Raw genomic sequence first — 13,129 nt, 5'->3', positions numbered from 1 at the left:
AGCCAGCTCCAGCCAAGGAGGAGGGCAGCACCGAACCGGGCTGGAGCGGAGGCCATCTCCTCGTTCCTCATGTGACCTCAAACATGTGGGCGTCAGCATTTTGTGGGTTCTGTGTATCGTCTTCCTCTGCTGAGAGCTAGAAGCTTAGTGAACCACTGTGGCTTCGGGTCGCCAATAAAGTAACTTTTCCATGCACTCCACACTCTGGTGAATAAAAGGGGAAGCAGAGCTTCCTCTCCTGCAGGCGGAGTGATGGCGAAAACTAAACTCGCTAGGGTTGGCCGTGCCTTTGCTCAGCTTTGACAGAGCATCTGACCTGTGCCTGGCCCTGGGGACGACCCACACCTGGTGGCCACCCTGGGGCTGTTACACAGAGGTGGCCCCAGTGCTGCCACCTGGTGGAGGGCAGTGGCTCCAGGCCCCTGAGGCCGACAGCTGTGGTGTGGGAGGAGGCTGAGCGTCTGGTTTGCCAAACTTTGTCTCCCCAATGCCCATCCTTCAGGTGGCTCCTTCAGTGAAGAGACGGAAAAAAAGTTTGAACACTTCAGTGGACTCATAAATAACCAGCTCTCCACACGGTAAAGCGCCGGGGCACCTCCTATCTACAGGCCGCCACGCATCTTCCCAAGAACTGCAGTCTGATGGCCACGCTCCCCCCGCGTCGTGCAGCCCAGCCCCTGCCCTGTCCCGACCCCCTGCGGCCACATCCAAGGCTCGGGGGGGCGGGGAGACGGGGTGTGCTTGGCACCCGCTGGGGGCTGCTTACTGACTTCTGGAGCCTGGGATGACCTCTGGGGTGGGTTGTGGGCACCAAGAGCCAGCTCGGCTGGGACCCCGGGAGCACAGGTTAGCAGCAGCTTGTCCCACCCCAAGTATGACGCCACCCCACTCAACTCATGACCGACAATTTCGCCACGCTGCTGGGTGTGAGCGGTCAACCACAGGCGGTCAGGCTGAATTCCATTTTTCCCCTCTCTTGGGTCATTTCCGGCCAACCTCAGTACCTAGACCTCTCTTCCCATTAAACAGGCTGCCTCTACTCTATGATATTCACATATACAAATAATGCTGCCATGTGTTTTCTAACGAGCTCAGAGTTGGTGCTTCTCCCCCCTCCGCTCCTAAATCCCCTTACAAGATACCATTATTATACTTTCACAGACTTTGAAACACAAACTAATTTCGCAGCATATACTATTGGGCATCTGGGCCTCTGAAAGTATAGCTCAAAAGGAAAACCAGCCCACCTGTGTAAGTGATTCGTCTTTCTGTTGTTCCAATTCTGTGGGTAACTGATTTAACGGTGCTATAACCAGGGTCCTGGGTGGTAAGGACACCCACCGAGCGCCAGGTGTCATCACAGACACTTACACATACTTGAAACTTTGAATAAAAGGTTTATGATATGTATTTGTGTCTCATTTGGGCCCCTGCCCACCCCCCACCCCGAGCAGCAGAGCTCCCACACAGACAGCAGGGCAGGAGCCTTGCATGTGCTCTCAGGTTCACGTAGAGATGGGTCCCTAGGGCTGCCTTCAGCAACCACCACACAGACCAGCTCCAGCTTTCTGACAGCAGAGGTTAAGGATCACAAAAATCACAAAAATGCCAAGTCCTGACCTTTCCTGAACTCGTGTTTTTAGTGAGTTTGTCGGGGCATGGCAGCTGTGAGGATGGGATAGGACATCCAGATTTAAACCGTCGTAGGAGTCACAAGGCTGGGGCCCTGGCCGGGCTCTGGGGGTGGGGGTGGGGAGGCCAGCCCTGTCCCCTCAGGTGATGGGGATGCGGACCACGCCCACCAGCATCAGCACCAGCAGGGGGCGGGCTCTTCCCGTGACCCCAGAGCACCGAGTAGGGCTACCTTGGCACCCATCCACCCAAACCAGAAACAGGAGTGACCTGAGACCTCGTCCCCCAAAGATGTCCTTGTCCTGGGAGGGAGCCAAATTCAGCGACCATTTCAGGTGCTGCCTCTTGTCTTTGTTCATGGCTACAGAAGTGCGACAAGCCCTTCTGTGACCCACACCAGAAGGAGACACTAGGACCAGGTCCAAGGGCTAGTGCCCTGCAGCCCAGGGCAGCAGGTTAGGATGCTGGAAGTGTTGGGAGACTGGGCAGATGTCACACAATAGGTGGAACCGCCCCCCGCGCCACCCCAAAAACTGGGTAAACACTGGACAAAAATGCCTTTGAGGCCCTTTTGGGATCCTCCCAGCCTACTAAAGAACCCATTTCTTCAGCAGCCCCAGGTCTAAAATGGGAGAGAAACAGCACCCCCTAGTGTTCCCTGGCAGGCCATTTCATTTTGAAGCAATGTTCAAGCTTTTATTTTTTTCTCAACTTCTGGAACTAGACCAAACGAAAGCCCACCCCACCCCACAGGGACACCCTAACAAACTGCACAGGGCTATTCTGGTGTCTGTAAAGGCTTGTGGTGTTGGGGCACCAGCCCAGTCCTGCGGGCGCCAATCCAGGCTTGCTGGGCCTCTCAGGGCCTCAGGGAGGTAGGAGACTCAACGGCAGGCCGCTCTTTCTTCCTGTGTTGGAGCCCCAGTGCCCGGGCCACCAGCCTCCTGGCCACCGTTGTATTTGTCTGTGGTCTCGCCTTCGCCAGACGTAGGAGCTCTAAAAGGAAAGCCCCATGGCATGAGGACCTGAGTTCAAGGCTACAGCCACCCCTCCTCCCAGTGACACAGCAGCCTCTAATGCCCAGCTGTCCCCACAGCATGGCCAGATGCCCATGGGGTCCTAGCCTAAACCAGCCACCTCTGCCTCTTCCCTGATTGGGCCACCGGGAAGGGAAGTCAAGTCAAGATGGGTCACCTGGAGCTCTTGGACTGACAGGATATTTACTGTCCCCAAGTCTGGGGCAAAGGTTACACGGGACACAAGAGCATCAGGTGGCCTCAGGAGACCTATTCCGGGCCAGTCTGGCCAGCCACTTTGCAGCCACAGAAAACTGGCCTCCAACATCCTCCATCATGCATTTGGGAAGGACAAGAGGAAAAAGGAGGAGTGATCATTTATCTGGTACCTTCTGTGTACCCCTCAATGCCCCAGAGAGGTCTGTCAGGCTGTTCTTTTTTTTTTTTTTTTAATATTTTATTTACTTATTTGACAAAGAGAGATCACAAGTGGGCAGAGAGGCAGGCAGAGAGAGGAGGAAGCAGGCTCCCCACTGAGCAGGGAGCCCGATGCGGGGCTCGATCCCAGGACCCCGAGACCATGACCTGAGCTGAAGGCAGAGGCTTAACCCATTGAGCCACCCAGGTGTCCCGTCAGGCTGTTCTATTCACTCCTCCAGTCCACCCAGTACAATCTGCTTACTCTAGAGAGAAAGGAATCAGCTCACAGATAATAGGTGACTTGCTCAAGGTCAATTTGAAGAGGTGCCAGAAGCAGGATCACACACAGGGCTGACCCCAAAATCCAAGCTCTTCTTAACCCACTGTAAAATATGGTTTCCAGGGCCCCATAGGAAAGACCAAGCTTTTCCCTGAGCAACACCTAGAAGGGCAAGCCCAGAACAGAGCAGCTGGCAAAGAGCTCTCTGTAACAGGACCCTTTTTCCCTAGGTACCCCTGGGCCCCGGGGTGCGGGAGGAGCACCCCTTCGGCCACTGTAGCCCAGCGGTCCTAAAGCAGAGAGCTCAAGAACAGGAATGAATTCAAGAACAGGAATGAATCCAAGGGAAGGCCCCACCCTGCCCAACCACTCGTACGCTCACGCGGCTTTCCCATCAGGACACAACCAGCTTCCTTACTTGGCCTCTGCAAGGCTTTCAGCTTTGACTGCTTGGTTCCCTGAGTGAGGGGCCGGATCTTGAGCACAGAAAAATCCTTGGTCAGGGCTTCAGCGGCTATGGAAAGAAAACAGATCTGGAGCCATCCCTGTTCCTCCTGGTGAGGCCCCATCAGGGCCAGGGAGCACATGTACCACCAAACTGATGGAGCCTCTCTGTGCACCCCCTTGAAGCTCGGGGACTGGGCTGCCCTAACACCACTCTGAACGGGCAAGAGACGGCCACCATCTGTTCACCTCATCCCCCTAGAGCTCCACAGGCCCACAGAGGCTACTTGTGCTCTCAGATGGGGAGCCGGTGCAGAGCCCAGCCTCCACGCTCTCCCCTGGACCAGTCTGGAGCCACACCAGCAAGGCTGCAATTGCTGACATCAGGGAAGGGGGGCTCCTACCTCCCACCTTCTAAAGCCCAGGAGCTTCGAATAAACCCTCCCCCTTCCCCACTCAAGACCCTCCCGATGCATGCCCTCACTGCCCAGAGCTATGCTGGAGCCACAGGGTACCTGGGCTATGGCACATCATACACAGCACGAGAGAGCTGTGCAAGCTGTGTAAGCCAAGGCCAGGACGGGACCTGCTCCTCACACACAGCTTGGCAGAGCTCAGGTGGCAGCCACGGCCACGCCGCATCCAGCACTCTTTCTTTCCACGGCACCCCCGTGGCCACCCACCCTGCCTGCCCTCAGTCGGCTCCTTCCCTGGTGCTGCAGCAGCCATCACACCCCAGCTCTCCTGAGAACTTGGTCCGAGTCAACTATGGCCTCTCCCAGCTCTGCTGATGTTCAGAAGCTCATGGTTATGAAAAGCCCAGCCAACGGGATCATGGGTCTCGATAAATACACCCAAAGTGAGCCATGGTGTGGCAGGGGTGGCTTGGGGGTGTGGCCGAGCAGGGGAAGGAGCACTGGGGTCCCAGCCAGGGGACTGGCTGACGTCCCCAGGTTTGACACTGGGAGGCCTTATAACCTGGGACAGACCACTGACATTCTGGGAACCTCGATCTCCCCATCTGTAAAATAGAAGTAACCTGACCTACTTCTTGAGGCTGCAATGAAAGCTGAGGAAAAACGCATCTGCTTGAACCATATGAAATCCCCAGTATTCAAAGGCTTTTCACTTATAAAAAGAGCATGTTCCTACGATTTCATTTCCCATGCGGAAGCAGCCAGAGCTCAGCCTGTGACACGGGCTCGGTAAACATCACCAGACTCTGAAACCTCTGACCTGAAGGCACCACCACGAGCTGCCCGGCCCAGCTCCTCCTCCACTGCCTCTGAACTCCCGGACTGGGAGGGCTGGGTGCGGGCTGTGGGGCCTCTTGCCCAGGTGAGATTGCACCCGCCACAGGTCATCCTTCCCTTGAAGACAGCAGTCAGAGACACCACGAAGCTGTATTACCTGAGGCCAGGCAGGGAAAGACACCAAGCGCGTGCGTGTCATCTACCCACTGAATCTTGAGCCCCTTCTCTCTGTGCCAGGAAGAGGAGACAGAGTCAAGACAAAAGCAAGGGGTGACACCCTTTCTGCAGGAGTCCCCTCCCAGCTCCGATCCTCTAACACTACAAGCCCAGGACAAGTTCCTATCTCCCCTGCGAGGAGACAATGCTTTGCAGCCAACTTTCTCGAAGGCCACACAGTTAGCCTCAGAAGGACAAGTATCAGCCCTGTGGATTGGTGGGTCCCAGATTCCTACAGCTGAGGAAGACAGGACTCAAAGAGCTTGAAGAGCACGGCGCCAAGGGTGAAGAAGGCTCCACGCAGGCACTGCCAAGGTGAGGCCAAGGGCATGGGAGACAAAAGGGTTTATGTGCCAGGGACCAGGGGCAGAACCTAAAATAAGCATGTCTGTGTTATTGCTCCTGGTCAGCTTTCTTCCTACTGCCCAAGAAAGCCACACTGAGTCTGAGGCTGATGAGAGGCCAAAAGCAGTTTGAGGCCCGTTTCTCTGTGGGCACTGCCCACGCTGGCTGAAGGAGTCACAGGAGGCCCCCGTTTCGCCACACCTTTAGGAAGCGAGAGCAGATGAGCCCCTCCTGCCCTACCAAGCTGCCCCTTTGGCATTCCTCAGGCTCAGGCTCAGGGAGGCAAGGGAGGGCAGTCTGGGAAGCACTCTTAAAAGGGGGCCATGAAAAAAGGTATCTTTATTCATTTATTTTTTTTCAAAGATTTTCATTTTATTTGAGAGAGAGGGCAAGCAGGAGGGGCAGAGGAGAGGGAAAAAGAGTCCCAAGCACACCCACTGCTGAGTGCAGAGCCTAACACGGGTCTCGATCTCAACACCCTGAGATCATGACCTACACTGAAACCAAGAGTCAGGCACTTAACCGACTTTGCCACTCAGGAGCCCCAAGAAAGGGATTTTTAAAAAACTAAGCTGGAGGAGCATTTGGCTGGCGGTCAGTGGAGCATGCAACTCTTGATCTCAGGGACTGTGGATTCAAGCCCCATGTTGGATGTAGAGATTACTTAAAAATTAAAATCTTTGAAAAAAAAATAAAAGACTAAGCAGAAAAAGAGACTGAAAAAGGAAAATGAACATTAAAAAAAGAAAGGGGGAGGGAAGGAGAGGAGGAAGAAGGGAGGGGAGGAGGAAGGAAGGAAAAAAAGGAGGAAAGACTGGAGTTAGATCAAGAAATCTGAGGCAACAGAAATCTCTGCTTGCAGTACACCCCCTTGGCGCCCATCTCCACCCTGACTCTGCCCCAGGGCATTCAGACCCAGCGCACCCCAGAAACCGTTCTGGCACAGAAATGGCCCTCAGTCTGTAGACTGACTGACAGGGTGGCCGGGATATGGAACAAGGGGAGGCAGTAGGCTGCCAGCATCCTGCACCCCGACAGGGAACCCGGCTCCCAGCAGGCGTGTGGGTGCACCGGAGGCGGGGGGAGGGGGCAGGATGGATGCCCGTAGGACCAGCTCTAGAGCCGCTGAATATGCCCTCCACTAAAAAACCAGCTCTGCCCCTTCTGTACTGTCATGGTCAGCAGGGGTACAGAGCCCAGAACAACCACATTCACTTTCTGCCCTTCTTTCCAGACAGCTAGACCCTGGGGGAGGGGCAGCAAGGGTCCCCAACAACACAGTGACGTCCCAGCGCCCACCTCCCCTGCTTCCCTGAAGTCTTGTGAGCACTCACTGGAACTCAGAAAAGGCGGCCAGCAGGTCCTCAGTCTTGAGTGTTGGCTCAAAGTCGTAGATCTCCACCACATGGGCAAAATCCTTCTCTCCAGGCAGTTCCTCCACGAAGGAGGACGTGTCCACATGGATCTTCTCTACCTGAATGTCCTTCTCCGTCAGGTTGTCTGTTATCTAGGAGAGGTCACACCCTTCAGCAAGGGGAGCTCTGACACACAGGGCTCCACACGTGCTTTCAAAACCACACAACGAGTCCTGCAGACAGAAGCAGGACTCACCCGGCAGGGAGCAGACCACTGCAAGTGGCTTCCCACGGGAGCCACACCTGGCAGGGGTCTGGGAAAGGCAGCATGATGGCAGAATAGGCTAGAAGGTGGGGAGGCAGGAGTTTTCGGGAAGGTACCTCACTTTTATGGAGTCCCCATTGGGGAACAGGCATTTACGTGCATTATGTTTCACAGTATCCCCTCTTTACAGACTAGAGCACTATAAATCAAAGAGTTAAGGAATTCTGCCCAGGAGTGCCCTGGGTGACTCAGTCCTTAAGCGTCTGTCTTTGGCTCAGGTCAGGATCCCAGGGTCCTGGGATCCCGCATTGAGCTCCCTGCTGGGGGTAGGGGAAGCCTGCTTCTCCCTCTCCCACTCACCCTGCTTGTGTCTCCTCTCTTGCTGTCTATCAAATATAAATTTTTTTTTTTTTAAAGATTTTATTTATTTGTCAGAGCGAGTGAGCGCGAGCACAGGCAGACAGAGGGGAGGCAGAGTCAGACAGAGAAGCAGGCTCCCTGCGGAGCAAGGAGCCCGATGTGGGACTCGATCCCAGGACGCTGGGATCATGACCTGAGCCGAAGGCAGCTGCTTAACCAACTGAGCCACCCAGGCGTCCCTCAAATATAAATTTTTTAAAAAATCTTTAAAAAGAAGTAATTTTCCCCAAAGAAACATAGTAAGAGACAGAACTGGGCAAGTCCAGGATCCTTCCTCCCCTTATTAACAATGTGATATTAAGCAAGTCTATCTGGTCTCTGGCCTTCACGCGTAACACAGTAGTAAAAGATGCCTACCCTCCCAAACGAACAGCCAGTCTCAGGGGCAGACACCCAGTTCCAAGGAAAGGAGATTTGTAGCACAAAGCCTCAGGCAGAAGAACCATTCTCATGACCAAGGCCTGTAGTCCCTTACAAAGCAATTCCTCATATCCTGTTACCTCAAGAGGCAAAATATTATTATCTGCCTCTCAGACAAGGCAGATAATATATAATATATATAAAATAATATATAAACAAAATAACTTGCCCGTGGTTGCACGGGACTGCACAGGAACCCAAATCCACACCCCTGACCCCATATCCTGAACCCCATCCTCCCAACTGTGTCAGTCCCAACTCCTCCGGGCAAGTCCCAGCGCTCCACCCCTACATCTCCTAAGGGACCCCTATCACCCAACACCCAGCCCCTCCTCGCCAGGACCCTTGGTTGCCATCCACCCATGACCACACCCACCTCACTTCCGCCCTCCCTTTTCCGGGCTTAAGAGCCTCATCACCTCCTGTAGCAGCTCACTGTAATCGTCCCAGGAGCAGCTGCCAGACCCCTCCTCTTCTGCTTCTTCCTCTTCCTCCTCTGCCACCAGGCTCTTCTCCACCTCATTCCCGTTCCCCTCTTCCAAGTCCAGCCGCAGACTGGACCCCAGCCGTGTGGCCATCTCCAACCCATCTCCCATCCCTGAGTGGCTCTCGGGCTTTGGGGACTCAACGCCAAGTGGGTCCGGTAGCTGCTCATTGTCACAGTGTTGGTCTGGGCCCTCTGGGTCCTCAGGTGCCTGAGTCATCAACACAGGGAGGTCCTGTTCAGAGCTGAGGTCCCCAGCACCAACATTTCCAGGTTCTTCTGGGAGCCCGCCAGCTGGAGGGTCTCCCTTGAGCCCTAAGGTAGAGGGTGGTACCCCTTTTCCTTGCCTGCGCAGCACTCGGGGCACATACAAAGCCTGGTCTGGTTTGCGTCCACGATGCCACCGGCCAGCCCGTGCCCCCTGAGGACCCACAGGTGCTCCTTGGTTTGAGGTGGGCCGGGCACCTTGGAACTTGCTAAGCTGGGAGGCAGGAGGGTGGCCGGGGCCAGAGAGTCCATCTGAACTGGGTAACCTGGAGCAGGAACAGGAAGTGTGATCAGAGCAGTGTATAGGACAACGGTTTACTGGCGCTACCTGCCATTCAAGCGTGAGGCTCTCGAGTCACTGTTAGGGCAAAACCAACGCCACAATGACCCCTGGAAATACTACAGAGAAGGCACTAGAGAGGAAGCTGAATGCTATGTTTTTTTTTCTTTTTTTTTTTTTTAATATTTTATTTATTTATTTGACAGAGAGAAATCACAAGTAGATGGAGAGGCAGGCAGAGAGAGAGAGAGAGAGAGAGGGAAGCGGGCTCTCTGCTCAGCAGGGAGCCCGATGTGGGACTCGATCCCAGGACCCTGAGATCATGACCTGAGCCGAAGGCAGCGGCTTAACCCACTGAGCCACCCAGGCGCCCTGAATGCTATGTTTGAAGAAGAAACACCAGCTCTCCCCTCCAGTGTCATAAACTATGCTGGAGATAACGGAATCTTCAGGTATACACTAGATAAAAGTAAGTACTTGCATTTAAGAACTTGGTTATTAGAATAATATATAATGTTGGGGGCATCTAGGTGGCTCCGTCGGTTAACTGTCCAACTCCTGACTTCTGCTCAGTGATCTCAGGGTCATGATCTCAGGGTTGTGGGATCAACTCGGGGGCCTCTTCGGCAGGTGCAGCCAGCCATCCCCAGTCCCCGAGCAGGAGGTCTAGGGGGCTCGGGGCTGGCGACCCACCCCCAGGCCCGCATGCCGAACATCACCGCTGACACTGGGCTCTGTGCTGAGCACGGAACCTGCTTAAGATTCTCTCTCCCTCTCTCACTACCCCTCCTCTCTCTAAAACAACAACAACAACAACAACAACAACAACAACATAACTTTAAACACTAGGATCATAGTGGTTATAATAAGATCCTGTGAGATGCACACATAATAGAAATGCGTGAGGCTCGAGTGTGCTTATCACACTCCACGGCCTCTCAGAACAGAGGCTCTCACTGCTTCAACTGTTCTATTTTTCTCTCTTTCGGCCCAAGCATATAGCTGAATTTGCTGAATGAATCCCACAAACAATGCACACCTACCCCCCTGCTGAAACAGAAGGCGGGCACTGACCTGAAGCCCATGAGGTGGGGGCAGAAGCAGCAGCCTGGAGGCTGCGGGCCCTGGTTCCTGACCAGCTTACCCACCAACCCACAGGAAGCTGCCAAGGGCCCCCCACAGCACTAAGATACACACCTGATATCCAAGTGACAGATGACTGTCCTCCTCCTCCAGCCCTCCCCAACAGAGAAGCTGCTCAGAAGATCAAAATTCTCTGCTGTCCTGTGGATCAGGTACCGTAGGCGACTGGAGAGTGGGGGGAAAAGAAGCACCCTGGGAAGGGACAGGAATGAGTGCTGAGATGGGGCCGAGGGCCTGACCCCCACCAGGTCCACGCCCACCAGATCCACGCCCAGCTCACAGGAGGCTTGACACTAGGCCCCTCTGCCCCCCTTCATCCCTGGCCAGCTGCAAAGGGGTTATCACAGCGAGTTACCCGTACCATTCCATTCTTGTGCTGACTCTGGGTGATGCTCAGAATTACACAGGAAAGATGTGGCTGGGAGAGGCTAGCGAGGAGGTTATTAAACCCAAAGGCCAAGGCCAGACTCAGGGAGGAACGAGCTATTTGGGAAGGGGGCACAGGCGGCTCCCCGTGAACCCACCCTTCCCAAACAGGCAGCCGTCCCCCGCCGCCCCCCGCCCCGCTCCAGCTTACTTTGACAGTTGCTTCTGCAGCAGAAAGCGGTCCAGCTCCTCCTGGATGCGGTGCACAAAGTCATTTTCGGCGGAGGAGAGGAAGACGCCGTCCAAGCAGAGAAGGGCCAGGGTGACAGGTGGGAGAGCCTGCGGGGCAGACGGGACCCGGCGGGATCAGAACACAGACCTCGGGCCCACCCACAACCCCGAGTGGCGGTGCCGACGGGTCTTAGAGGCACCGCGGCCAAGGTGTCTCCTCTGACAAAAAAGCAGCCAGGCTCCGAGGCGGGGGGAAGGAAGTGCCGAGGGTCCCGGGGCAAGTCGGTAGCGGGGCCAGGGCAGCGACTCCTGGTCCTGCGGGTGGCGCACCCCTGCACGGCGAGCCCCACGCTGCCTCTCCCTCCCCCGGCCAGGCCAGCGAAACCGCGCGGCGCCTCGGGGGCCTGTTCGGCGGGCGCGGCCGGCCCTCCCCAGGCCCCGAGCGGAGGCCTAGGGAGCTCGGGGCTGGCGACCCACCCCCAGGCCCGCAAGCCGCACTCACCGCCGCTGCCCCGCGCGTCGCCGCCGCAGCTCTGAGGGTCCCCGGAAGCCCGCGCGCCCCGGCGCGCCCCGCATCACCCGGCCTCTGCGGAACCACAGCGCCACCGCGCGGCCCGGGGGAGGCATCGCAGAAATGGCAGAGGGGCGTGTTCGGGATTTTTTTTTTTTCCCCCATGAGAGCACACTGTCTCCTTGTATTAAGTTCAGCAAACACTTTTGAGTGGCTCCTACGTGCAAGGTCGTGGAGTACCAGATTTCTCGGTTCAATGCTCCCCTTCCGAGGCACCTAAAAGAGGAATAAGGAGGAAGGAAGTTTCTGGGCACCAAATATTTCACCACCTCTTGCCCATCCCTTCCCTTCTTTTGCCCTCATTGAGGGAATCTTCACAGAAGTCCAGCTGGACGCCAAGGGGTCACTGACAAGGTGTACCAGCCTTGTGGGTAACTGGGCGAAGTAGGCACTAGCATGGTGACTTGACGGCCACCAAATAATACCACCCTTCTACATCCACATCTACAGCCAGCACCCACCTTAACTGGGGCTTGAAATTCTCGCCATCAGACAGCTCCTCCTGGCTATTATCATCTAGAAGACCCGAGCTGAAATCCTCCTGTGTCCTGAGAGGTGCTGAAATGTAAGCCCACAATCATCCTGAATCCAGAAGCTCAGAGCAAAGCAAGGCCCTAAGCTAAAAACACTTAAGACCCGGGTTTCCTACAGAGATGGGACTGTCTGAACATGCCCTGCAGTCAGATATGGGCAAGCATAGCTCAAAGGTGGGCTGGAAGGAGAGGCCTGGAACAGAAAAATGGAGAAAAATTAAGATGCATTTTGCTTTCTCACAGTTTTTCTCAGAGAATTTCTTAAGAAGATGGTGGTATTATATCACATTTACAAAAACAATGCTTCTAGGGGGTGCCTGGGTGGCTCAGTGGGTTAAGCCAATGCCTTCAGCTCGAGTCATGATCCCAGAATCATTGGATCGAACCCCACATCAGGCTCTCTGCTCCGCGGGGAGCCTGCTTCCCCTCTCTCTCTGCCTGCCTCTCTGCCTACTTGTGATCTCTCTCTCTCTGTCAAGTAAACAAATAAAATCTTTTTAAAAAATGATGTTTCTAGATAGTTGGGAGAATAAAAAGGGCCTAGAATAAAGACAAAACACAGTGCAGGGAGAACTCAAGGGAGCCAGGTCATGAGTCTCTTTTCTGGGTATGGTCGTGAGGAGCTTCTGAAGACCTGACAGATCCTTGCGCCCAGCCTGGAGGGGCTTGCAGTCCCCAGACGATGGGAGGCTGGCAGGAAGAATGAGAGACACCCTTTGGGTTTCTGACCCCACCAGGCGAACCCACACTCCACACGGGCTTGAATGAAGCCGGAGCAGGCCCGGAGAGAACGTTGAGTGGCCACACGATGGCACTGTTTCTCTGACCAGGCTCCCTCGACTGGGCGGCGTGAGGCTGGGAGGCAAGCCCATTTTGCCCCAGCTAGGGACCAGACCTTACCTGGGAGGAATATGCCTGGGGACTCAGAAAACAAAGGCCCAACTTTCTCAACAAAGTCGCCATCTCTCCCCAAAACAGAGGGACAAATCAGAAACCCCGGAAACAAGCCATGCCCCCACCTCTTTAAAGCTGGTCTGCAGTACAGATGTTCGACACATTCAGAGACGGAAAAACAAAGCTCCTAGAGGAAGGTTGCCCCCCAACCGCTTCTACCACACCACACCGTCTTCAGGTGGCTCAGAAGCTAAACAGGAAAAAGGGTGTCAGAACGCGGGCCTCCACCATGGG

The 13,129-nt window shown here is 55.2% G+C and overlaps 2 protein-coding genes across 5 annotated transcripts in view; one reads left to right on the top strand and one right to left on the bottom strand.

The window, feature by feature from the left end:
• Window positions 1-1,406, top strand: part of LOXL2 (lysyl oxidase like 2) — an 87,292-nt gene extending 85,886 nt beyond the window's left edge. For all 3 annotated transcript variants that reach the window (XM_059371851.1, XM_059371842.1, XM_059371860.1), the window contains exon 14: window positions 503-1,406. In XM_059371851.1, the coding sequence (XP_059227834.1) occupies window positions 503-582 (80 nt within the window). In that variant the 3' untranslated portion in view covers window positions 583-1,406. The remainder of the gene's footprint in view (window positions 1-502) is intronic.
• Window positions 1,407-1,472: 66 nt separating this feature from the next.
• R3HCC1 (R3H domain and coiled-coil containing 1) lies at window positions 1,473-11,966 on the bottom strand. Of its 2 annotated transcripts, XM_059371802.1 has the most exons (9): window positions 11,870-11,966; window positions 11,340-11,624; window positions 10,818-10,945; window positions 10,295-10,432; window positions 8,486-9,083; window positions 6,941-7,113; window positions 5,203-5,273; window positions 3,767-3,862; window positions 1,473-2,628 (listed from the first exon to the last, which is right to left on the bottom strand). In XM_059371802.1, the coding sequence occupies exons 2-9, from the start codon at window positions 11,511-11,513 to the stop codon at window positions 2,492-2,494; spliced, it is 1,515 nt and encodes a 504-aa protein (XP_059227785.1). In that variant the 5' UTR covers window positions 11,514-11,624; window positions 11,870-11,966; the 3' UTR covers window positions 1,473-2,491. The 2 variants fall into 2 exon arrangements, with proteins under 2 accessions (XP_059227785.1, XP_059227794.1); XM_059371811.1 differs by lacking the exons at window positions 1,473-2,628; window positions 3,767-3,862; window positions 5,203-5,273 and adding an exon at window positions 5,992-6,322.
• Window positions 11,967-13,129: the final 1,163 nt, after the last annotated feature.

Source organism: Mustela nigripes, chromosome 1 (genome assembly GCF_022355385.1).
Source record: "Mustela nigripes isolate SB6536 chromosome 1, MUSNIG.SB6536, whole genome shotgun sequence".
In the NCBI taxonomy this organism is placed as follows: domain Eukaryota; kingdom Metazoa; phylum Chordata; class Mammalia; order Carnivora; family Mustelidae; genus Mustela; species Mustela nigripes.
This window is presented reverse-complemented; position numbering and strand designations above follow the sequence as displayed.